This window comes from Dasypus novemcinctus, chromosome 13 (genome assembly GCF_030445035.2).
Source record: "Dasypus novemcinctus isolate mDasNov1 chromosome 13, mDasNov1.1.hap2, whole genome shotgun sequence".
Taxonomy (NCBI): Eukaryota; Metazoa; Chordata; class Mammalia; order Cingulata; family Dasypodidae; genus Dasypus; species Dasypus novemcinctus.
The window spans coordinates 85,425,603-85,451,027 of record NC_080685.1 but is presented as its reverse complement, the minus strand read 5'-3'; the positions used below and the strand labels follow the sequence as shown (position 1 = coordinate 85,451,027).

Here is a 25,425-nt window from a genome sequence, read left to right as displayed (position 1 = left end):
GATGGAGCTGAGCCCTTTCAATGGTGAAGCCCATGATCCAAAATTGCACCACTCTTGATACACACTATTATGAAAATGGTGGCATGGAGCGGGGAGGGGAAGGTACAACTTAGCTGGCAGTGACCTGAGAAGTGAAGAGAAGGGTAAGGAAGAACAGAAAGTGAGTGCTGGCCTTCAAGACACTTAAACAAGGAGAGGAGTGTCATGTCCTAGCCCCATATGTTTGGTTAACCCAACACATACCTTGAGGTTGGCATTTAATAAGAAAGATCTGTGGACATCTCAGCTCTGTTCACAGAAAAAGTCCCGCCATCTCTTACCCGGCTCACACCTAGGTTCCTCTCCTCCAGCTCCATTCCTGTGTTTACTGGGATCCTGATATTTTGGGACCTTAAAGGCCCCTGCTTTTCCCTTTATCTTAGTGACAGCATTAACTTCTCAGCATTCTCTTTAGGATCCAATGTGCTTCGAGACCCTTCTAGGCCTGTTACTTGCCTTTCCAAGGGGAACCTGGACATGAAGAGAGGTGGAGAGATGAAATAGGTGCTAGAGGGCAAGAGGCAAGGTTGGGGGAGGGGAGGCATCTTTTCTTTTCTTTTTTTCCCCATACCAGAGAGATGCTAAAGATAGAAGGAGGAAAACAGGGATGTTTGATGTAAGGAGGTCCCTGGGAAGATGGAGAAGATGAATGCAGGACGCATGTGAAGGACTGGACCTAACTAGCAGGAGGAACACCTATTTCTCTGAGGCCAGAGCTAAAGGAAGGGCTTAAATGAAGGTAAGTTTTATTTTGTTTTTTTTTTAAAGATTTATTTATTTATTATTTTTTAAAATTATTTATTTATTTTTAAAACTTACATTCAGAAGATATGAGGTCCCATTTAACCCCACCGCCCCCACCCCCCACTCCCCCCACAGCAACACTCTCTCCCATCATCGTGACACATCCATTGCACCTGGTAAGTACATCTCTGAGCATCACTGCACCCCAGTCAATGGTCCACATCATAGCCCACACTCTCCCACATTCCATCCAGTGGGCCCTGGGAGGATCTACAATGTCCCGTAATTGTCCGTTAAACACCACCCAGGACAGCTCCACGTCCCGAAAACGCCTCCACATCTCATCTCTTCCTCCCATTCCCCAAACCCAGCAGCCACCATGGCAACCCTTCCCACACCCATTCCACATTTTCTCTGTGGACATTGGATTGGTTGTGTCCATTGCACATCTATGTCAAGTGGGGGCTTAGATTCCACATGGATACTGGATGCACTCCTCCTGCTTTCAGTTGTAGATACTCTAGGCTCCATGGTGTGGTGGTTGACCTTCAACTCGATGTTAGCTGAGTAGGGTAAGTCCAATAAATCAAAGTGTAGGAGCTGAAGTCTGTTGAGGCTCTGGGCCTGGGTGTCATATTATCAGTCCAGAGATTCAAATCCCCTAAATATATCTAAAACCCCAGCACCAACTACAATTCCAATAAAGTAGCATGCAAGTCTTGTGAAAAGAGATCCCCTCTGAGTCCAATTCCATCATGCAGAAACACCAGCTCCAAAGAAGGGCCATCTGCCATGGCAGTGAACCCCATCTGCCATGACCATAGAACCCGTGGGTCTCTTTATTCCTCAAAAGAACCAATACCTCGCATTGTATCTACTTTATCTGTCTCTTAGACTCTGCTCAGTTGTGCATAAGGGCATTCCTTCTGACAACCTCCAGACTCTTTTTTAGAGACTCATAGCCTTATATTCTCATTTCCCCTTTCCATTTCCCCCTTACATTAGGTCAAACAGCATTTTGAAGTCATGTTATTATATGTAGACAGGGATATTCTGCTGATCCGTATTGAACCTTTAATTCAAGGTCATTTTCTAGTTGCATCTTCAGCTGGTATGTGGTAGTGATCCCTCGGTGCCAGGGAGGCTCATCCCCGGGTGTCATGTCCCATGCTGGGGGGAATGCACTGCATCTACATGCTGAGTTTGGCTGTGAGAGTAGCCACATTTGAGTAACATGAAGGCTGTCAGGAGGAAACTCCCAGGCACAGTGCTACTCTAGGCCTTATTCTTATTGCAGATGTATAGGCTCAAAAGCATAGCCATTAGTATCAGGAGCCCACTGTTGGGCCCTCCTTCCTTCCTGGTTCTTGCCGTTGCACCTGGGGGACTGCTGCTGCTCCCCCAGGGTCCACGACAGTGACCCCCCGGCCAGGGGCCCAGTACCCCCCCCAGCTGTTGTTTTTAATTGTTTCCACTATGAGTATATCTAGACATTACTATATACCCTGGGCATATGCCCTGTATAACTCCCTGTCAACCATATATATCCTGTCAGTAACATCCTATATCAGTATTCCTCCACTGCCATTGTTGAACCACTCTGTGATCCAAAACTTCCTGTAAAGTGAATCCCAACATAATGTCAGCTTCACAAGAGTCTTAGATCACCGAAAGTCATATATACAATATACAGTACTTCCTCAGATATTGTATATTTATTTATTTTTAATTCCCCCCCCCCCCGCTTCCCTGGTTGTCTGTTCTCTGTGTCTATTTGCTGCATCTTGTTTCTTTGTCCGCTTCTGCTGTCGTCCGTGGCACGGAAGGGTGGGCGATGCCATTCCTGGGCAGGCTGCACTTTCTTTCACGCTGGCCAGCTGTCTTCATGGGCGCACTCCTTGCGCGTGGGGCTCCCCTACGTGGGGGACACCCCTGTGTGGCAGGGCACTCCTTGTGGACATCAGCACTGCGCATGGGCCAGCTCCACATGGGTTAAGGGGGCCCGGGGTTTGAACCGCGGACCTCCCATGTGGTAGACGGACGCCCTAACCACTGGGCCAAGTCCGTTTCCCGTAATGAAGGTTAAATTTGCAGCTGTGACAAATGAGACAGGGAATTTGAAAATACATGTTATCGTCAGTAGTGTTATCTTAGAGGAATGAAGATGCAGTTGGTTCACAATTATGGAATCTCTTATCTTCCATGCAATGTACTTGGCATTTTCATACAATATCTATTTTAATCCTCACAGATGTTTGAGAGTTACCTGTATATATTCAAAACATGTATCAAGTTAAATTTATATACAGTAGTGTGTCACACTTTTCAAATCAGTTTGCATATATTTTCTAATGTGATTTTTCCAGCAATCATTGAGGTGTTATCTCCTCATCTTACAGGTAAAGAAGGTAAAGTTTCGACGGGTAATGTAACGTGAGTGGCCATTAGGTCTTCTGATTCTATTCTCTGAAAAGATCTATTATTTTAATACATTACATTTCAAATCAGGTTTGAGGATACAGGACATTTTAAACAGCTGGAGTGTTGGCAATAACAAAATGCCGTCTTAGCCTAAATGGGAGAGCAGAGCTTTGGGGTGTTGGAGTGGGTGCCATATCCCCAAAGTCAGGTGGAATGCTGGCCACTATCTCAGGGGCACTGAAGCTTGCAATGAATTGAGGAGTGTCAGGTTTCCTGCCCCATGACACTTATACTGGTCAAACCTGCATTTTCCAGATTGCTTTTCTTCTTTCAAAAGATCTGAAGTCCTAAAATATTTAATCAAATTGGAGCAAAATTGAGATTAGTACCACCACCACCCCCACCCTGTAGAGACTGTTTCATTGTTCTCTCCCAATTTTTAATAGGGTACAGAGTCCATTACAGAAGGGATCACTACTTCTAGCTTTTCAGTTATTTCTATGGATTAAATCATAATCCTCATCCTTCATAAAATAAGATGTGATATTATCATTTTAATAGAGAGCCCATAAAATGCATAATCCCAGTTCCTTAGCACTAGCCTTGAAAAGGCTTTTTGAATGCTTTGGAGAGTTACATTAGAACATGCAATTTAGTAACTAATGTTTCTTGAGCACAGATCCTATGTCTTTTGCTTAGCACTTTGGCTACATTATCTAATTTAAACATCACCACAATTCTTCAGGGTAGGTGCTGTTATCATCTGATATTTCCAAATGAGGAACCCGAGGTACCCAGAGGTTGTTTCCCTGCAGCTCACTGCAGATTGGCTTTGAAGAGAGAACGCAGCATCTCAAGGTAATAAATGAAGGGTGTTTTGAGATGACCGGCTTAGAAATAGTTTAATCTTTGAGTATGTGCAGATTTATTATACCCTTAGTTCACTCAAATTTAAGGTTTAGGCTCTTGCGCATATCAGGCTGGCTAATTCTGATTCGAATTGGCTTGATTAGTTCTGGCACAACTCAGGATACTTCATAATAAACATTGAGGGGTACATGCAGGAGTATCAGACTTCAGGGTTGCAAAATAAGATAAGGAGATACAAGGGGGCGGGGTTGGTTCATTACTAGTCAGTTACAAGTTAAAGATCATGCAGTTTACAAAACATAACATCAGCATCTAAGAAACAAAGTATCTAGGTTACAGTTAAGTGAGTCATAATAGTTACAGATATTTGCTTCTGGCTCTTTAAAAAGCTTAACATACATTAAGGCTTTATTGCAATATATCATAGGGCTAGCAAGTGCCTAAAATACAGGCTAGTGGGCTAAAACATTTGTTAATTTATGATAGGTTACAATATGCTATGAGCAGATATGGTCCTTGCTCTCCAGAAGCATACCAGTTTATGTTACTAGCAATGCAAACTCACTAGCACCAAAATTTTATTTCTTTTACTGGCATCTAATTTTCACTTGCATTTAATACTTGTGTGATTGCATTCTATTTTTTCATGAATTATATTTTTTAGTGTAAAACATCTGTCCATTTTTATATTCTTTTTATTTTCTTATTCTATTATAAGCTTATTTTCCTTATAAAATTGAAAGAGACTTTTATAACCTCTGTTATATTTGATGTATTTTTCTGGTTTATCTTACATTTTGCTTTTACCATATTGAACTTAAGTTTAAAATCTTTATGTATTTTAGTCAATCTTCTTTGTGATACCTTTTGCTTATAAACTGAATTTCATTTTCCCACAGACCTGATAAATATTATATTGTATTCTCTAATAAGTTTTCCCACAACTTAATTTTAATTACATTTAAGGATGAGTTTTAGAGAGAATTTCGAAGGACTACTTTATCACCCTTTCAACCTCTCTATATAGGTGGGGCTACTTTTGGTCTCCCTTTGTGAATTTATAAAAACAAACATGCATATCATCATATAAGGTACCCACACATGGCCCTACCACCAACACCTTGCATTGTTGTGAAACATTTGTTACAAACTATGAAAGTGCATCCTCAAGATATTACTAACTGCAGCCCATATCTTACATTTGGTGTATTTCCCCCAACCGACCCAATTATTAACACCTTATATTAGTGTTATGTATTTATCATTCATAAGAAAACACTCTCATATTTCTCCTTTTAACCACAGTCCATCATCTACCACTGGATTCCCTGTGTTATACAGTCCTATGCTGTAGCAGTTTGATATGGTTATGAATTCCAAAGATAGATATTGGATTGTTTGTAATCTGACCTGTACCTGGGCCTGATTGGGTTATGATTAGGGTTTTGATTGGGCCATGTCATTAGGGCATTGAGTCCCCAATGGGTGGGGATGCACGGATAAAAGGTATGGCAAAGGACAGAGTTGGGGGTTCTTAATGTTGGAGTTTTGATGTTGGAGTTTGATGCTGAAGGTTTTTTTGTTTTGTTTTTTTGTTGTTTGTATTTATTTATTTATTTTCCTCTCTTCCCACCCTGCTATTTTTGCTGTGTTGTCTTCTCATTTTCTCTCCTCTCGGAATCACCAGGATTCAATCCTAGAGACCTCTGACGGGGAGAGAGGTTCCCTATCAATTGCGCCACCTCAGTTCCTGGTTTCTGCTGTGCTTCGCCTTGACTCTCCCCTTGTCTCTCTTTTATTGTGTCATCATCTTGCTGCGTGACTCACTTGTGTGAGGCACTAGCTCTCCATGGAGGCACTCATGCAGGCACTAGTGTGGGCACTGGCTTGCCATGTGAGTATGCTTTCTCTTCTTTTTCACCAGGAGACCCCAGGGATCAAACCCAGGTCCTCCCATATGGTAGGCGGAAGCTTACCACATCCGCTTCCCAATGCTGAAGTCTTAAACTGGAGCCCCGGGGAAAGACACAGAGCGGTTCACCTGACAGTCTACAGCTGACCTCGTGGAGAGAGGCAAAGCCTGAGAGCCTCATAGTCTACAGCTGACCTTGTGGAGAAAACAGGGCCGCTGAGCCCAGAGGAACCCAAGAAGCCTGAACCCTCACAGATGTCGGCCTCCATCCTGTGCCAACATGTGAAAATAGGCTCTGGTGAGGGAAGTAACATGCTTTATGGCCTGGTATCTGTAAGCTCCTACCCCAGATAAAGACCCATTATAAAAACCAACCAATTTCTGGTATTTTGCATCAGTACCCCTTTGGCTGACTAATACACATGCTTTATACAACTTATTCAGAGTATACACTCAGTGGCTCTCATTATCATCACAGTTGTGCTGTTGTTACCTCAATTTTAGAACACTTTCTTTACTCCAAAAGTAAAAATCCCATACCCCTCTTATACCCCCTTATTGGTATTGGAATATCTTCTTGCCATTGCTGCAAAATATTTCAATATTACTAACATCCATGAGTTACATTAGTTGTAATTTTCCTGGGTATTACCATATTCTTAACACTTTGTTAAAGAAGAGCATTCTTATATTTTTACTATTAACCACAATCTTCATCCACCACCGAAACCAGTTATACATTCCCTAGATTACCCTCTAGTTTCCTTTCAGCTGATATTGATGTCCACAGGTAACCACTTAATGGAGTTCCCCTTGGTAGCTGCATGATCTTGAACAAATGTCAACTCTAAACCTCAGTTTCTCCTCTGTACACTGGATATATTAGTGTTTATATCATAAGGTTTTTCAGGCTTAAATGAAAAAAAAACTCCACGTAAGACTTGTACAATTTCTATTTCAAGTTAGTGCATAGAAAATACTAGAAGAGTGTTAATTATTCTGATTTACTTTACCTTGGGGGCAAACAGCCAATTTTACCACGTCTTTGCTGTAAGTTACACAGGCTCTGTTTCTTTTATATTAAGGAACGACAAGCGAGTCTTTATCACCATCACCTACACTATTTTAGCGGATTGCCCGCAAAGACCCACCCCTTCCTCGCGACCGACTAAACACCGCCCAAAAGCTATCAGAGCGGGTGGGAAGGGCGGGCCCGGGCCAGGGGAGGAATGCACAGCGGGACTAAGTACTTCACCACCGCGACCTGAAACCAACCCTCGACGCTTCCGGGAGGCAGGAGGAAGTGGGGGCGTGGCGCTCGCCGCGGTCCCAGCAGCCAATCACCAGGCGGGGCGCCCATTCGAATCGCCGCCATCGCCGTAGCGGGCGGCCGGGCGGTGAGTGGCGTGGGGACGGCGTCGAGGTGGGTCTTCAAGGTGGGGGCTCTGCGTGGGGCAAAGGGCGGGTGCTGAGGAAGAGGACGTGCCGTCTCCTTCTATGCGGGGGCCGCTGAGGTGCGGCCGGGTGCTCTTAGCGCCCGTGCCCCTTCTAGCCCGGAATTCCGAGTCGGCGGCGAAGGGATCCCCGAGAGGAAGGGCGCGGGGACAGCCCCTTTGGGGGGCCCCGGAAGCGGGGCTTTAGGGTTCCTTCCCCCGTTGGGTCTCGCCGAGTCGTTTGCACTCGCTGTCACAGCCTCATAGAGACCAGCTGAGGAAGAACCAGGGTCAGCGGGATGTTTTGGTTTGAGTTGTGACTTATTTTCCTTTGTTTTCATTCCAGTCCTATTTAAAATCTGATGGCAAAACTCCCCAAACAAGCAAAAAACTTATTCATTTGTGTAAGTAGCAAATGATTTTTAGTTGCAGTAGAATTCTCAGAATTTTTCCATGTCTTTAAATTTATTCATCATAGGACATTTCTGTACAGTAGTTGAAAGGTTGGCTTTCAACGACTTTCAACAATGCTCATAACCTGACGAAATTTTTGTAATGATGACTGTTATTTATGTAGAACTTTAAAAGATTCATCTAAAAATTAACTTCACTTAATTTGTTCCTTGATAGCCATAACCTATGGAATAGTTTGAGCAAGTGCAGTTTTTTGTAAGTTTGAACTAGGCATGCAAATTTAGAACTTGTTTACATCAGTGTAACAGGATTGATACAGAGCTGACTAGAAGCTAGACCTCTTAGCTGTTACTGCTGTTCTCTTTCTTTTAAATTTTAATATCTGGTAGATACTGTGACTCATATCTAGCATATTTTGTGTTGAAAAGCAGACTGTCTACTTGTCTAATCTTTCATAGTTCTCACTGCAAACAACTTACAGCACTTATATTTCTTGTCTGTGGTACTTATTTGGGAATAATCTGCCTTGGACACCTCTCATTTTAATCTCTATGATGGAGTCCTATATTTAACACATATTCAGCAGGTATTTATAAAAATGCTTTGTTCCTGACTCTGACTTAGGCGCTAGGGTTTCTTTTAGTCTTCCCAGTCCCAAATCTGTAGATATTTTTTAAAAAACAAACAAAACTTTGCTGACATGCACTTTTTACATCTCTTAAAGCACTTTGCACGTTTGGTCTGATAGAAAGGTTAATGTGTATATTCCTAGACTAAGGAAATAAGAACAGGGGTTTTGTCTTTGAAACCCCCATTAGTAATTAGGGCCTGGCACTTAACGGGGACTCAGTAAATATTTGTTGAATAATGAGTATAAGCTCTTTGAGGGTGGAGATTTGTCTGAAGCTATTTGGAAGCAATATCTGAGCTGGAGATTGGGTCTTGTGGGGAGCCATATTCACATTGAGTGGGTAGACAGAGGAAAAGGACTCCTCCAAAGATAAAGAACAGAAAAATAGAGTGTTTGAAAGAGACAGTGAGTGACCTGGACTGTTAAATGTAGCAGAAGTGTTAAGTAGGAAAGGGATTAAAAAGTACTGCTGAGAGTGGATGTGGCTCAAGCAGTGGGGTGCCAGCTTCCCACATTGGAGGTCCCGGGTTCCGTTCCCAGTGCTTCCTGAAAGAACAAAAACAAACAAAAAGCAAAACAAACGATAAAACCAACTCAGGGAAGCTGATATGGCTCAGTGGTTGAGCACTGGCTTCCCACATAAGAGGTCCGGGGTTCAATCCCCAGCCCCCAGTACCTCAAAAAAAAAAAAAAAAAAAGTCATTCCCACTTTATTCTAGTGTATTTCTCTGGGAAGTTACTTACATGATGTGAGATTCTCTGTAGGTTTTTACAGCTTGTTTGTTATCTGTGCAATCTAAAATTGTGTGTGTGTGTTTTAGGTATTTTTGGGAACTGATACTTAAGAAATGTCTGGAAGTCAAATGAATACCCCAAGAAGATCTTAGATTCATCAACAACATTCTTTATAAAAATAACTTGCTCTCAAAATGTCATTATATGCTGCTGATAATCGAAATAACAGTGATATCCTTGGTACTCCTTCTTCCCAAAAAAGTTCATCTTTGAATGTCCTCACCCACAGTAGCAGACTTAATCTGCCTTTGAAATCTGGTGTGTCAGAATATGAAAACGACAATCAGTTATTGAGATCTGCAAGTAAAACCAGAGACCTAAATAGCACTTACGTTATTTCTGCTTGTACAAAAACAGGAGATAGACCCCCTATTTCTAGCCCTGCAGGTAGATTGGCACTTCAGAGGAGAGCTACCAGAAATAAGGAATCATCTTTGCTTGATAGTGAGTTGGGAGACAATACTGAAAAAACAGCAGAAACACGGCTTACGTTACAACGTCGGGCTAAAACAGATTCTGTGGAAAAGTGGAAAACAACACAGAATGTAGGAGGTAAAACAGAAAATAACGGTGCTTCACAGGAAACTAGTAAAAATATAAAGATTGTAAATACTGATATAAATTCTTTTGTTGCATCTTCTGTACCTTTGGCTGAAGATCCAAAAGACATCCAAATAATGACTGGTGAAAAATACAAAGAAACATTTTCTGTCCCCAGTAGGACAAATGAAAATGTTGTCCTTAAGTACTTGAGTAACAGAGCACCCATTGGTTCCCAGAATCAGAATGAAAGTGCGAGATCAGGACACTTGGTAACAAAACCTATTCAGAGTAACCTGGATATCAAAGTGACTGAAACAGAAAGTTTACATCATAGAAGTGTTGGAAGAGACATTGTGAAAAATTCAAGTAATAAATTTGGAAGCTTAGAAAAAGGAAGAACACCCACAAAATGTGTAACAGAACACCAATCAACACCAAAGCGCAGTGTACCTCAGTTTAGGAGCCCAGCCTCTTTTATACCAAAAAATAGAATGTCTAGCTTTCAGGTGAAACAAAGCCCAAAAACTTCTCTTCTTGCAAATAAAAGGGAGAGGTCACAAGAAAATGCACTTCATCCTGAAGAAGAAACTGCACTTCAGAACACCTTCACAGAAAAAGATTCCTTAAAAGTGGAGAATAGTCAAGTAACAGTGGCAGTCCGTATAAGGCCTTTCAGCAGCCGGTAGGTATGCCTTTTAAAATCTCAGGCCAAGCCAGTGCTTCTCTGCCTTTGGAAAGTCAGTATATTCATGCATCTTCCAACTTGTTCCAATATTTTTATATAGAGAACTTTTAGGTTTAGTTGTAGTCATTGGTTATTTTTGATGATTGACTATAAAATGAAAAACTTGAAATCACTTTACATAGGTAAATTTTTCTAGATACTCTGCTTTTAAAAAGTGTCACAAGTCATCTAAATCTCTAATGCAGTCTGCTTTCAAATCTGCTACATATGGTGGAATCATCTACCTTTCCCTTAAAAAGTGCCCTAACAGGTCACTCATTCCCCAAAGAGGTCTTCCAAAACCCTTTCTAGAATGGTAATCATTTATCTCTATCATCATTTCCATTGATAAATCATGGCTGTTAATGCTGTAATTTGTTAGATTAGATTTTTTTTAGGAGGTACTGGGGATTCAACCCAGAACCTCATACATGGGAAGGAGGTGCTCAATCACTGAACTACATCTGCTCCCGTATTAGATTTGATTTTGATAGCAAAGTCTCTCCAAAAAATGATTGTGGGTGGGACAGTCACACATTGGGGGTAGGGCTGAAAATTTTTAAAAATGGGAATGTGGCATCTAATTATTTTGAAATATTATAAGGGAAGACAGTGAAAAACAGGGTCTAGTAGTTTTTAACTCGGTGATGGGTATCTAAGCAAGTTAAAAGAGGACACTGCTGTGGGGAAGGAATCTCCAGTAATTAAAGGCAAGTCATCCAGTGGGATATAGGCTAATAGTGAAAATATGGGGTTGGTGAGAAGATTGAAAGTGAGTTGCTATGGAGAGGGTGGAGAAACTACCTAACAGGAAAGCCTTAAGAACTATATAGAAAGAGAGGCCACAGAAAGAACAGAACCAGTAAGGGCAAAACCCAAGATAGTGACTACACAGAAAAGCACTTAGGAAGGGACCTGGTGCATGATTCCAGACTCATCAGGCAAACTCTGAAAGCAGGGTCAGGGTGGAGAGGCACTTGTCAAATGGATGAGGCAGATGGTTTCCAGGTTAAATTCTATTCAAATGCAGAGTCACGGGGAAAGGGTCTCTGATTCCAAAGACTGACACTGCTTTTCTGAAAATATAGAGTTAAGTGAAAGATTTCATCCAAAGTTTGAGGTAGAAGAAAGATGAACATGCAGATCCATGACTCAAGGCAGAGAATCTAGAGGAGGAAGGGACTTTTGGATTGATAGTGACAATAGCTAATAGCCAGAGATTTTTTATGGATCAAACTTATGTCAAAGTTTATTGAATTACATATACTAGTTTAGATGTCCCTATTTATATCCTTTGGGAATATTATCTAAAATAATTACAGTAATTTAGTTATTTTCTTTGTATTTCTTTTTAAAGAGAGAAGATTGAAAATGCATCCCAGGTGGTCTTCATGAATGGGGAGGAAGTCATTGTGCAACATCCTAACATAAAACAAATTTATAATTTTATTTATGATGTTTCATTCTGGTCTTTTGATGAATGTCATCCTAACTATGCTAGCCAGACGACTGTTTATGAGAAGCTAGCGGTACCACTCCTAGAAAGAGCCTTTGAAGGCTACAATATCTGTCTCTTTGCTTATGGTCAGACTGGCTCTGGAAAATCATATACGTAAGTTTTATTGCCAATATAATTATCCAGAAATGTTTAAACCTTTTATTGCAAGAAGCAGCATGGCGTGGTAGAAAGAATATAGGTTTTGAACCACTCAAATCTGGCTTGAATCTCATCCACCTTACTTCTTAGCTTTGCAAACTTGGGCAAGTAACTTAACCTCTGGGCTTAGTTTGCGCATGAGATATAATTTACATTGTATGAATCATGTACCCATTTTACTGTAAATTATATCTTTTGTGTAAATTGATGTCCAGAGAGATTATCTTGTATTATTTTGAAAACTTAAGATAAGGCATCTAATATATGGTCGCTATGATAATCTAGAAGGAAATACTCAGAATTTTAATAGTAGTTAACGTTTATTGAATTGTTACTGTATTCTACAAGGTACTATGCTAAAGGCTTTGCTTGTACTCTCTTACAACTCCTCTCTGAATTAGATACTTCTGTTTTTTCCATTTTACAGAAGAGGAAATTGAGGTTTAGTGAGGTTAGGTATCTTGTCCAAGGTCACAGTTATTTAGTAATGAAGTCAAGATTTGAACTCAGGCAGATTTTGCTTCAGTTCTCTGGTTCTTAGCTATTAACAATTAGATTTAATTAGCTTGATCCCTATTCCTTCCCCAACTCATTTCCCAAAAAGAGACTTACAAAGAACAACAACAACCCTACTTAATGAATTTTATTTTCCCTCTATTCATAATATATTTTCCAGGATGATGGGATTTAAGGAAGAACCAGGAATAATTCCAAGATTTTGCCAAGATCTCTTTGCCCAAGTAGCCAAAAAACAAACCCAAGAGGTAAGTTCTCAGAGTGTTTGCAAGCCTGCATATTAGGTTAGAAAATAGTTAAATCATGTTAGAGTTAGAGTCATGGCCATGAAGAACATATGTAGCAGAGACATAGTTCTAATTCTTGCTTTTAGAACAATGGTATACACAGGGAGGGTGGGGATTCTAAATTCAGAACTGATTCCTGCTGGTGGATGGTAATAGAGGGATCATCTCTTCTGTCTTCTCTCTCTCTCTGCTTTATTCCTTTCATGTGTATCTAGTGGCCCACAATGTGGTGGTTGTATACCACTATAGGTGTCTCTGTATTCAAGTAGGCATACAGACTTAGCTAAGGACAGCAAGCTCAGCTTTTAGACAACATGAATTAGGAAGAGTATTGAAGCTGGAATGTAAACTCTGATTAGACTTCAAAGGCCATGCTCCTTCCACCATACTACATCTGAAAAACCTGTGCTAGCTTCCCTTTACTCCTAGTCATTTATACATTCAACAGATATTTACTGAGCATATAGTGTTTGCCACGCGGTCTGTTAGATTATTTTTCCCCCAAATTTGCTTGGTCATAAGAATCACCATGATATAGCAGGGCAGTTGGTCTAGAATAGAGCCTGGGAATTTATAATTTTCATTCTTTCTCCTCAAAATTCTCTAGTAAGAGAAGTTGGAAAAACATTGTGGTAGATTTGGGAGTATAGAGTTAAAAGACTCAGTCAAGGGAGTGTAATGGGAGAAACAGGTTGGTAAACAGCCAGTTACAGTCGATAACATGCTAAATAAATTGAAGTAAATGCTATGATAGAGTAAGAACAGGGTGCTGTGTGACCATGTAAGGCTGGAGGGAGATGGATTCCTTAGAGGAAGGAGTAGCAGTTTTGAAGACTACGTAACAGTGCCTAGGTGAAGAAGTGGGGAAGGGCATTCCAGGCAGAAGGAGCAACATGCGCAGGATGCAAAAGCAAGAACACGGAACCTTTGGGAGTCTATAAACTGTTTTTTGTTTTTGTTTTTGTTTTTGAGGTCCCAGGACCAGGGATTGAAACTAGGACCTTGTGTGTGGGAAGCCGGTGCTCAGACACTGAGCCACATCAGTTCCCCTGAGTTGGTTTTTCTGCTTGTTCATTTTTTTATTTCAGGAGGCACTGGGAACTGACCCCGGGACCTTTCCATGTGAAGCAGGTGCTCAACTACTTGAGCCAAATCCACTCCCCTGTTTCCTTTGTTTTAAGCATGGAATTTGAGGATGACAAGAGGTGAAACTAGAGAGGTGGGCAGAACTCAGCTCCTGAAGGGCTTTATGAGCTCTTTATGCTCCCAGGAAACTGGAGAGCTGTGGAAGGATTTTAAGCAGGGAAGTAACACAATCATATTTGCTCTTTAAAAAAAAAAAGATTTACCCTTTCCCCTTTCACTCCCCTCCCCGCCTTCCCCCCAAAAAAGATTGCCTTGGCTGCTATGTGGGGAATGAATAAAGCAAAATTGGACTAGTAGGACTGGATGCAAAGAGGACAGCTGGGTGATTTATAAGCTGCATAAGAAATGATGAGCTAAGTTAAGGTATGACTGAAGGAAAGGGTGAGAGTGTACACCTTTGAGAGATCTTAATAAGCAGAACTGATAAGACTTGGTGACTATTGTAAATGGAGGGTGAGGGAGAGATAAACCAGTGTTTCTTGTTAGAGAACCAGAGTGGATGCTGGTGGCATTCATCAAGAACCTAAGAGGAAAAGCAGTCTCTTCCTGTGGATATGCTGCTTTTCCTCTGCCTCCTTCTCTTCCCTCTAATCCCCACTCTCCTCCCTCCAGTAATTAAGTTGAAAATAGGAGGAGGAGGGGCCTAAGATTAGGGGGAAACATGGGGTTTGGAGGCTACAGGATGAAATGTGGTCCAAGTCCATGTTTTGTGGGATTTAGAGAGTGAGAAAGTTGTATGCTTGTTGGTCAGTGTACATTGTTGGGCATTTTAAGATTTTAGTGTTGGAGTAGACTAAAGGTGGTGGAAACCAGAGAGATAAAATGAAGTAGAGGCAGAGGTCTTTGGAATGAGGTCACAGAACTGTGAGGCTCAGACTTTTCGTGGAATGACTGTTTCACTGAGGTGAATGTAGTGTAACAGTTCATGGACTTTGATTGTTTTCTGTCCTGGTTAGGAAGAATTAGTGATTTTAGGTCCCATCCACTAGATCGATTGCCAACACACTGTGTCTTTTTCCTGGCTGAGCACATCCATGCTGAGTTGCTGCTGTCTTTACGTAAAGAATGCCCTGTTCTTTCAGTCCGGTCCAATCTATCCCATCTTTCATGCTCATATCCTACTTTCTTCTTCCTGAGCTTCTCTAGTCACCCGTTTCTCCCCTCTCTGATTAGTCATTTTATTTATGGTCATTTGTTTTTCATTTTGGTTTGTTATTTTCTGTTGCTCTGTGCTTTCTTTATTGAAAGGTATGATGTATTTCTCACTGCAGGAACCTTGATTTACAATTCCTTCTGTCCTCCTAACTATAGCCTAAAGCCATACACGTAGTTACTTAGGTAGATAGGTACTTAGGAAAAGGAAATGCTTATTGGCTTGAATTGACCCTTACCAAGAAGTTGATAAGAAGAAATGCAAAGACTTTTGTTGTTTTCAAATTAAAAGAGTTTCTTATTGAGGTATAATTCATATAGCATAAAATTAACCATTTTATAGTGTGCAGTTCAATGGCATTTAATATATACCCCATGTTGTGCAGCCACCACCTCTACCTAGTTCCCCAAATTGTTTCATCACTTCCAAAGGATATGTTAAACCCATTAAGCATCACAATCCATTCCTTTCCTTCCCCCCAACCCAACAACTACTAATCTGTTTTCTGTATTTGGATTTATCTATTCTGGATGTTTCATATAAATGGAATATCATGCAATATGTGTCCTTTGTGTCTGGTTTCTTTTGCTTAGCATAATGTTTTCAAGGTTCATCCATTTTGTAGCATGTATCAGTACTTCATTCCTTTTCATGACTACATAATATTCCCTTGTAGGGAATGCAGGGACTTTAAAAATCAATTATATGCTGTTTCTATTCCTACTAGGTCAGCTATCACGTTGAAATGAGCTTCTTTGAAGTATATAATGAAAAAATTCATGACCTTCTGGTTTGTAAAGGTGAAAATGGACAGAGAAAACAACCTGTAAGATTAAAACAATTTATTCTTTGTTTTTAATTTCTGGTTTTAATAAATGCTTATAATTATGTGGATTCTTAAGATGATAAGGCTTGAATTTTTACTAAAAGGCTCTTATATGATAGTAAATGCTTGGAATGTATAGTGTAACTACTATGTTATTAGGTGAATGAGCTGAATATTATCATTAGTAGAAATTGAATTAGTTATTAAAATTTAAGCTCATTATTTTAATCGAGTGTTGTGTAAAAGTTAAAGATGAAATATTTGTTCTAAGAGTAAGTGGGTCCTTTAAATCAAACACTAAATCCTAATAGTCTGTAAACCCTAAAAGCAGTATAAATTTTTAAAATCATATATTTATTATGAATATGTATTTAAGTGGATTATTTAACAAATTAATATTTTGTAGAGAACATTTTCTGTGAAATAGAAAGTTTTACAAATATATAGGCTTTTTAAAAAATTGCTTCTAGAATTTAAAATTTAAAATTTTGGAAAGAACCTTGGAGCATAAGAAACTCAAATCTAAAGAGGCCATTTGACTTGTCCAGGGTCATGTAGCATACTTTGGCAAAATTGAGGAACTTAAAGAATTAAATCTGTGACTTTGTTTTTAAATTTCTGGTCACTAAGTTTAAAATTTATAATATAAAAACAAAGACAATTTTAAATGCCTGAAATTTAGTGAATGTGCTTAGAGAAATACTTAAAAGCATTTAAAGAGTAGCTATAAGCAGGATTTAATTTAAGAAGAAGAAACTAGTAAGTGATTTGGTGCTATAGGATATTGTGTTGCAGCAGTTTCTTCATGCCTTATGGATTTGTTTTTGTGAGAACTTGTATATTTATTTCTGGGTAAAATAAAGACATCTTTTTACATTACACTCAAAATATAGAAAAAAATTTGATCATTTAAAGTTATATTTTATATGACATATTTGTCATACTCTTAATGATGCTAATGTTTGTTTCTACTAGTTGAGAGTGAGAGAGCATCCTATTTCTGGACCATATGTTGAAGCTCTGTCAATGTAAGTGGCTCAGCAAGAGCAAGGAGGAAACAAATGAATAGAGTAAATTTTGTTCTATTATAATTCTTTTTTTTTTAAGATTTATTTATTTCTCCCCTTGTTGTCTGCTCTGTGTCCATTCGGTGCATGTTCTTCTGTGTCTGCTTGTATTCTCATTAGGCAGCTCTGGAAACCGATCCTGGGACCTTCTGGAGTGGGAGAGAGGCGATTACTCTCTTGTGCCACCTCAGCTCGCTGTTTTGCTACGTCTTCTTATTTTCTCCTCTGTGTTTCTTGTTGCATCATCTTGCTGTGCCAGCTCGCTGCATTGGCTGGCACTCCTGCGTGGAACAGCTTTCCTGTGCTGTGCAGCACTCCCGCACAGGGTAGCACTCCTGCGTGGGGCTACATTCCCACGTGGGCCAGCTTGCTCTCACCAGGAGGCCCTAGGCGTCGAACCCTGGACCTCCTGTATGGTAGATGGGAGCCCAATTGGTTGAGCCACATCCGTTTCCCTCTTATAATTCTTATTTTATTCTCATTTGCCTCCCTAACTTTGAACCCCTTTCTACCCTTACTAATATCCCTTTAAATTTTTCCTCTTTCCAAATAGTGTTATTAGCTCCTTGTTCTTATATTTGTATCTTTGAGCACTATATGGTGTTTGGCATAGAGTATTTATTATACTAGGTAGGAAATAAATATTTGATTTTTCTCCCCTTTACTCCTTCCTTTCCCCATTAAGTTAAATCTTCTCCTTCAACCTGCTTTTTATACTTATTGCTTTAAGCCGAGAAGGTGAAAATGTGGTATGATGAGCCAAGAGTTAAGAATTTGATACATGCTAAGAGGCATTTGTCTTTCAACACTCCAGATGCTTTTCTTAAAGGAAAGGAAAAGTAAATAGGTGTGAGTTCAGTTCCATTTAATAAACACAGGATTGTGTTGAGACGGTCTTTTGGTCTCATGACTATAGATTTGAGTATTATAATGTTAAGATGATAAGGCACTTTATTGTATAAAGAAGAATCATAATTTTTGGTAAAATTAAAACATTATTGCCTGCCCTTGAAGAATGAGAAAAATGAAAGATTCTATGAGAATAAGTATAATAATATGTAAGTTATTCCATTGTTAACTTCAGAAACTAATAATGTAATTGAAAAGTTATTGTTTTATGAGAACAAGTATATAATCATCAGTAAAACCTATTTTGTCTTTTTACTTTTTAAAAATAGGAATGTTGTCAGTTCTTTCTGTGATATCCAGGTAAGATTGATTATATGCATTTTGTCTACTTTCTAACAGATAAAAATATTATAATAAATATTCATAAGAATTTTTCTCCCTACTTGCTGTTTGCATAAATAAAAAGTTAATCTTATTAATTTATAATGAACTGATATTGTTTGTTAAACTGTACTCAAAAGGATTACTATTCCAAGTTAACAACAAAAAATTGATCATCCTGTCAGCTTAGAGTTATGGAAATTACTTATTCCATGCCTCTGCCATTGTTTTCATGCTCACTGTCTGCTCTCGGTGTCCATCCACTTGTCTTCTTTGTTTGCTTGTTATCTCTTTAGGCAGGCGGCACCAGGAACCAATCCTGGGACTTTCTGGAGTTGGAGAGAGGTGCTCAATCTCTTGCGCTACCTCCCTGGTTTGCTGTGTCTCTTATTGTCTCTCCTCTGTCTCTCTTTTTGTTGCGTCATCTTGCTGCACCAGCTAGCACTCCTACCTGGACCACTACTCTGTGTGGGCTTGGGCCCGCTCACCATGCAGGCCAGTTTGCTTTTCCAGGAGGCCCCAGGAATAGAACCCTGGACTGCTTATATTTTAGACAGGAATCCAATCACTTGAGCCATATCCACTTTCCTGGATTAACTTTTTAATGATATTATTTCCTGATTCAGATTTCTGTGAAAGGGAAAAATAGACATTGGGGATACAAATTGTTAAAAGACAAACATTTATAAATAATTTCATTTTATAAAATAATTATAAACGTATATATATATTATTAATGTGCTTACTTAAGTTTGTTGTTCCTTAATTTGTTGTTGTAATGCATTATAATCTGCAGATCTGACGTACCTCCCTTCTCCCTTGTTAGAGTTGGCTAGAATTGGGAAATAAGCAAAGAGCAACTGCTGCTACTGGTATGAATGATAAAAGCTCCCGATCTCATTCAGTTTTTACCCTGGTGATGACACAGACGAAGGTATTGTGTATGTGTATGTGATTATATTCTAAGATAGTATATGCATTTATGTTTTTCTTCTTTAAATCTAAAGGTAAGGGTATAGTCATATAAATATATAAACATAATTGGATTTTAGGTACGTGTATCTCTGAATGACTTTTGGTATATATGGCAGTGTTAGTCCTATTACTTTAAAAATCAATAATATATGGGAATTTATAGTATTTGGAAAAATATCAGAAAGTAAAAATATTTTTTAACAATTCAGCCATAGGTTCCACTATTCAAATAAAACTCCACTAAAATTTTTGGTATATAATCTTTCAGTTGTTTTATAATGTACATACTTAAACACATGGTAAAATCTGCAATAATTTTAAGGTATTAAAATTCTTTAAAAGGACTATTTTTAAAGTTTGGGTAATATTTCATTAAATATTCTAGTTCCTCAAGATTTTCCCTACCTTTGGACCTTTATGTTGTTTTTAAATGTTTTTCTGTTATACTAGGATAAACAGTATCTTTGTACATAAAACTTTTTCTTAATTTATGATTATTTCCTTAATATAACTGATTAGTTGTGAGCTTTTATCCCGTTAAAGTCATTTCTTTATTTTGGCATAATCCAACCACTGCTCAATGTATGCTTTTTAGTGGAAGATGTGAATATTTATGCATTATGAAATTATCACATATTCAAGAAAGAGTGTTTTTTGTTGGTTTTAAAATTTTTTTAGTAGTAAATTTCACCAACATTTATTGAGTAATTACTATATGTCTGGGGCCCCTTTTAGCCATCCCAATAGTCCTATGCAGTCTATTCTTTTTTTTTTTAATAGACTTTATTTTTTAGAGTAGTTTCAGATTTACAGAAAAATTGTGCAGAAAGTATAGTGTGTTCCCATATACAACACCCCACCCCTTGCAGTTTCTCCTATTAATTTACATCTTGCATTAGTATGGTTCACTTGGTATAATTGGTGAACCAATATTGATGCATTATAAGAAGGAATGCTTTTAATTTAGCATAAATGAGTGGTTTATAATCTTGTATAGTTTTCCTTTTTGAAGACTTACCTTGATAACAAATAATAGAAGAACTTACATTATTTTAATATTTTGCTACAGACAGAATTTGTGGAAGGGGAGGAACATGATCACAGAATAGTGAGTCGCATAAATCTAATAGATTTGGCAGGCAGTGAGCGTTGCTCCACAGCTCATGCCAATGGAGACCAACTGAAGGTAAATATGCTACTTTTCTCATTTTGATGAATTTTATTCTTGTTGGCATTATTTTCAGGAGATAATAGAAAAAGATTTTTTTTCTGCAGTTTATAGGCTATATTGCTGTGATTTAAAGAGGAATAATATATAACATAATATTTTAATACATTTTGTGTCATGAAAAAGTTGGTAGTTTATGGAAAAAAATTATTTTTTCAGTAATTATATAAAATGAGAAATATACTTTGTGAAATTTATTGCTGGTCAGTTATTTAAAATTAAAAATTCTTTTTATCTTGTTTGTAGGAAGGTGTGAGCATTAACAAGTCCTTGCTAACTTTGGGAAAAGTTATATCCGCGCTCTCTGAACAAGCAAATCGAAAGAGAGTTTTTATTCCTTACCGTGAATCTATTCTTACATGGCAAGTATCTTTTGAACTATAAAGAATTGTATCAAATATAATGAATACAATGGAGAAAATAAGAATAGACTGACTTTGTGTAATATTGGGACACAGAAGGAATATAGCATAGTGATTAACAGTTAGGGCTCTGGATCAAACTGACTGGATTTGAATCTCAGCTCTGTGTGTTGCAAGCTGTGCAACTGTGGTCAAATCAATACTTTGAGCCTATTTCCTCATCTGTAAAATGGGAATAATATCAATACCTTAGATTTTTGGCAAAGATTAATATAAAACTCTTAATACATAGTATGTGTTATGTGAGCCTGAACAACTATTATTATACTCATTGTTACTCATGTGCTATATGAGCATATATGTTATCACCAAACATATTGCTATGTTTTTAAAGTAAAGTTAAATAATTTTGATTGCTTAGCACACACTGGCTACCAGATAGGTGCTCAATAAATATTTTAATGAATATGTTTAATTTCAGATACATTCATTCAAGTTATACCCATGTAGATTTAGTATCCAGTTCTGATAAGTATTACATCCCTACATGACAGTATTTTGTCATTATCATTGTTTTGTTATGATGTGGTTGAACCATCAAAACCTGTACAGGAAAATCTCTTTGTTTTCTATGCCTTTTGGGAGTTAAGAATGGTGAAATTCATTCTGCACTAAGAAATTATATGCTTTTTATTCTCAAACTCTCTTTTCCCCCCTAAAATAAGACTTTTGTGTATAGTAGAACACAAAATTTTGTTTTATGTGTCCATTCATTATTGCCCATATTCATTGAGCATCTGCTTCAAAAGGCTGTGGTAGCACTAGAAGTACAAAGATGACTAAGAAACACAATCTGTTTGCTAAAGTAGCTCGTGGTCTAGTAAGGCGAGGTGTAATGTACTAAAAATTTGATCATTAACCCTATTTTAAAATCTCTGCACAGATTATTGCTTTGTGAAACAATATAAAAAGTATAAGAGACATTTAAAGCATTTATGAGATTGGAAAATAGCTACAAATACCAAAAAAAGTTTTAAATGCTATTTGAGTAAAGACTTTTGTATTTATATACGCTATTAGTTTGTTTTGTACTTTCTAGATAATTGCTGTCTAGATAATTACTGTAATTAGCTTTCTGTAGAAGCAAAGTCTAATTATGACTATTTTTCCTTGAAGGCTGTTAAAAGAAAGTCTAGGAGGAAATTCAAAAACTGCAATGATTGCTACGATTAGTCCTGCTGTCAGCAACATAGATGAAACACTAAGCACACTTAGATATGCTAAACAAGCCCGTTTGATAGTCAACATCGCCAAAGTAAATGAAGATGTCAATGCTAAGTTAATTAGAGGTGAATATATTAATAAAATTTTAAAAATTATTTTGCAGTAATTTAGTCTCAAATTCCAGTCTTGAAAATACACAACTTCAGAAAATTTAAGTTTTTTAAATGATGGAAGAAGATAGGTAGAACAATGGGAAAGAAAATAAGTAATAAGGGGGAAACTATCAGAAAAGGGGAAATAGCAGGCATAGAAAAATAATTTTACAGATGAGTCACAGATGTGTGCTGTAAAATAACAAAGTTATTTGTTTATTATTTTTCCTCTTAAGACCTTTCCTCCATTGTCATCCTATTTACCAGATCAGCTCTTGCTTATTTTATCAATCCATAAGCTATTTGATCTTGAGTTTCTAGCATAGGCTAGATGCTAAATACTACTTCCTATTTATCTCTTGTTAATCACACACCTAGGATAGACTTTATCTACCTTCAGGGAATTTTGATTTGTATAGTTTTATCTTTGCTTATGTGGAATTATCATCTTTGTCCTTTGTCCTCTGGTCTTTTTTAGTAGTAGAAGATGAATAGATATTTCAGAGGTGTGGGCCAGCATAGAATCAGTTTTCTGTATAAGGGTCCATCCCTTCCTTTTTGGATCCCTTGTCATTAAAATTAAATATTCTGAATTCCAGGTTGAAAAATCTTTTATCTTTATCCTTTGCCTGGGACAATCCCAGTTTATGTCTGTCATCCCAGTATAATTAATAGTGCCCTCTTTTCCTTCTCAAAGTGGCCGGCTTTGGACAATACATTATTTGGCCATCCTCCTTATTTATGGAGAAAATTCATTAATATGAGGGAACTTTTTCAAGTTAAGTGTGGGTAGAGATTTATAGGTCATCTAAGTAAAGGAAAACTGATTTTTACAAATATTCTATTTTAATAATGTCTAGAACTTCAAATAAAATAGAAGTTTGGAAGGTTTTACCTGATGTGGAAATTATTAATCTTGCATATTTTTACAAATATTTAGAATTGAAAGCAGAAATTGCAAAGCTGAAAGCTGCTCAAAGAAGCAATCGAAATGTTGACCCTGAACGATATAGGCTCTGTCAGCAAGAAATAACATCCTTAAGAATGAAACTGCATCAACAGGAGAGAGACATAGCAGAGATGCAAAGGTGGAATGTAGTCGATATTTTAAATTTTAAATTTGTTGCTTTGGAATCAGGACTGGTGGGGGCCTTAAGAGGAAGCTGAGTCTTATTTTTCTCCCTATATTCATTATGAATTGATCACCCACCCCTGGACTATCATATTTTTAATGTTCCTGGGTGGTTCCCTAATCTCTATTGATGATCTAGTCTCTTGATTCCTAATCCTATATAATAGGATGTTTTTAACTTTATTGTTTTATTTGTCTTTGGAAAGAGTATGGAATGACAAGTTTGAACAAGCTGAAAAAAGAAAACTTCAGGAAACAAAGGAATTACAGGTACCATTTTTAACTTTCTAAACTGATTTGAAAATAAAAGAAATTATTTTCAATAATTAATATGCAAATTTAATTTCTTAAGTACTTATTGGATACTGATTGAATAAAGCAATACATAAGGTAAATTACTATAAAGAATATTGAGATCAGTTTTATGATTGCTTAGAGCCCATAAGCTAGTTGGAAAGTGAAAATAGAAACAAACTGTCTGGTTTTATTCACTTTGGTTCAACAGACATTTATTAAACGTTTATGCTGTGCCTGGCATAGGGAGATGCCAAGGTGAATAAGATGTGGTTCCAACCCTTAGAAGATTGTATGAGCTAGAGGGAGGATTACAAAATGCAGTTAGATGTCTGAAATACGGTGTGACTTAATGAGGTTGAACCATGTGAAACTGCCATTTTTGTAGGTTAGAAAAATGGTTTTCTACGGGCAGTTTCATATGGTTCAACCTAATGCAATGAAAACTATATAAAAGGTAGAGAAGCAGGAGAGAGGAGGGAATAATTAACTTTAAGGAAAGTGGTTATCAAGGAGGACTTCAAATAGAAAAGGACAACTAAGCAGGGCTTTGCACAATGGGCAGGAATTTGCTAGGCTAGCAGAGTAGAAATTCCATGCAGAGGAATTCTGTGTTCAAAGTTATGGAGATACAACATAGCTTGGATGTTCAGAGAATTAAGATGTTTGGTATGGCTGGAAATTAGAGCTAGTAACAGATTAAACTAGAGTGAGATATAGGGTGCAGATCATGATGGCATGAAGAAGTTGGACTAAGGTGATTGTGAGTCATTGAAGGGTTTTATTATTTTTTTAAATTTTTAAAAAAGATTTATTTATTTATTTATTTATTTATTTATTTATTTATTTATTTATTTATTTCTCTCCCTCCCCTTCCCCCCCCCACCCCGATTGTCTGTTCTCTGTGTCCATTCGCTGCGTCGTCGTCTTTGTCCGATTCTGTTGTTGTCAGAGGCACGGGAATCTGTGTTTCTTTTTGTTGCGTCTTCTTGTTGTGTCAGCTCTCCGTGTGTGCAGCGCCATTCCTGGGCAGGCTGCACTTTCTTTCGCGCTGGGCGGCTCTCCTTATGGGGCACACTCTTTTCGTGTGGGGCTCCCCTAAGCGGGGGACACCCCTGCGTGGCAGGGCACTCCTTGCACACATCAGCACTGTGCATGGGCCAGCTCCACACGGGTCAGGGAGGCCTGGAGTTTGAACCGCGGACCTCCCATGTGGTAGATGGACACTCTAACCACTGGGCCAAGTCCGCTGCCTGAAGGGTTTTAAATGAAGGGGACTGCCATGAGTAATTTTATGTTTTAGACCAATTCCTCTGGTCATAGTGTGAAAGTTGAATTTAAAGGCAGAAAGACTGAAAAGGCAGGGGAAGTTAATCCTTCAGGAAGCTGTTACTGTGGTTGAGGCAAGGGATGATAAGCGAGTAGAGTAAGGCAATGGCAATGGATAGGAAGGGTGTAAGATTCAAGAGACAGAAAGGAGGTAAAATGAATATGATCAGGCATTTTTTCTACGTGCAAGAATTGAGAGAAATGGAAAAGCCAATGACTCCCAGTTTTCTGATTGCATTACATTGTGAAGTTATGGGGTCTTTGTGGTGGTGAAGGTTGAAGCTGGAAGGCAGTGGCTTGAGGAATGAGTAAGAGATGAAG

At 38.2% G+C, this 25,425-nt stretch overlaps 1 protein-coding gene across 1 annotated transcript in view; it reads left to right on the top strand.

Annotated features, from left to right (window-relative positions):
- Positions 1-7,343: 7,343 nt before the first annotated feature.
- Positions 7,344-25,425, top strand: part of KIF14 (kinesin family member 14) — an 84,271-nt gene continuing 66,189 nt past the window's right edge. The window contains exons 1-14 of the mRNA XM_058274930.2: positions 7,344-7,409; positions 7,766-7,823; positions 9,286-10,484; positions 11,884-12,138; positions 12,860-12,947; positions 16,013-16,111; positions 17,087-17,139; positions 18,357-18,387; positions 19,235-19,342; positions 20,453-20,569; positions 20,858-20,973; positions 22,150-22,322; positions 23,290-23,437; positions 23,688-23,751. Coding sequence (XP_058130913.1) covers positions 9,394-10,484; positions 11,884-12,138; positions 12,860-12,947; positions 16,013-16,111; positions 17,087-17,139; positions 18,357-18,387; positions 19,235-19,342; positions 20,453-20,569; positions 20,858-20,973; positions 22,150-22,322; positions 23,290-23,437; positions 23,688-23,751 — 2,343 coding nt within the window. The 5' untranslated portion in view covers positions 7,344-7,409; positions 7,766-7,823; positions 9,286-9,393. The remainder of the gene's footprint in view (positions 7,410-7,765; positions 7,824-9,285; positions 10,485-11,883; positions 12,139-12,859; positions 12,948-16,012; positions 16,112-17,086; positions 17,140-18,356; positions 18,388-19,234; positions 19,343-20,452; positions 20,570-20,857; positions 20,974-22,149; positions 22,323-23,289; positions 23,438-23,687; positions 23,752-25,425) is intronic.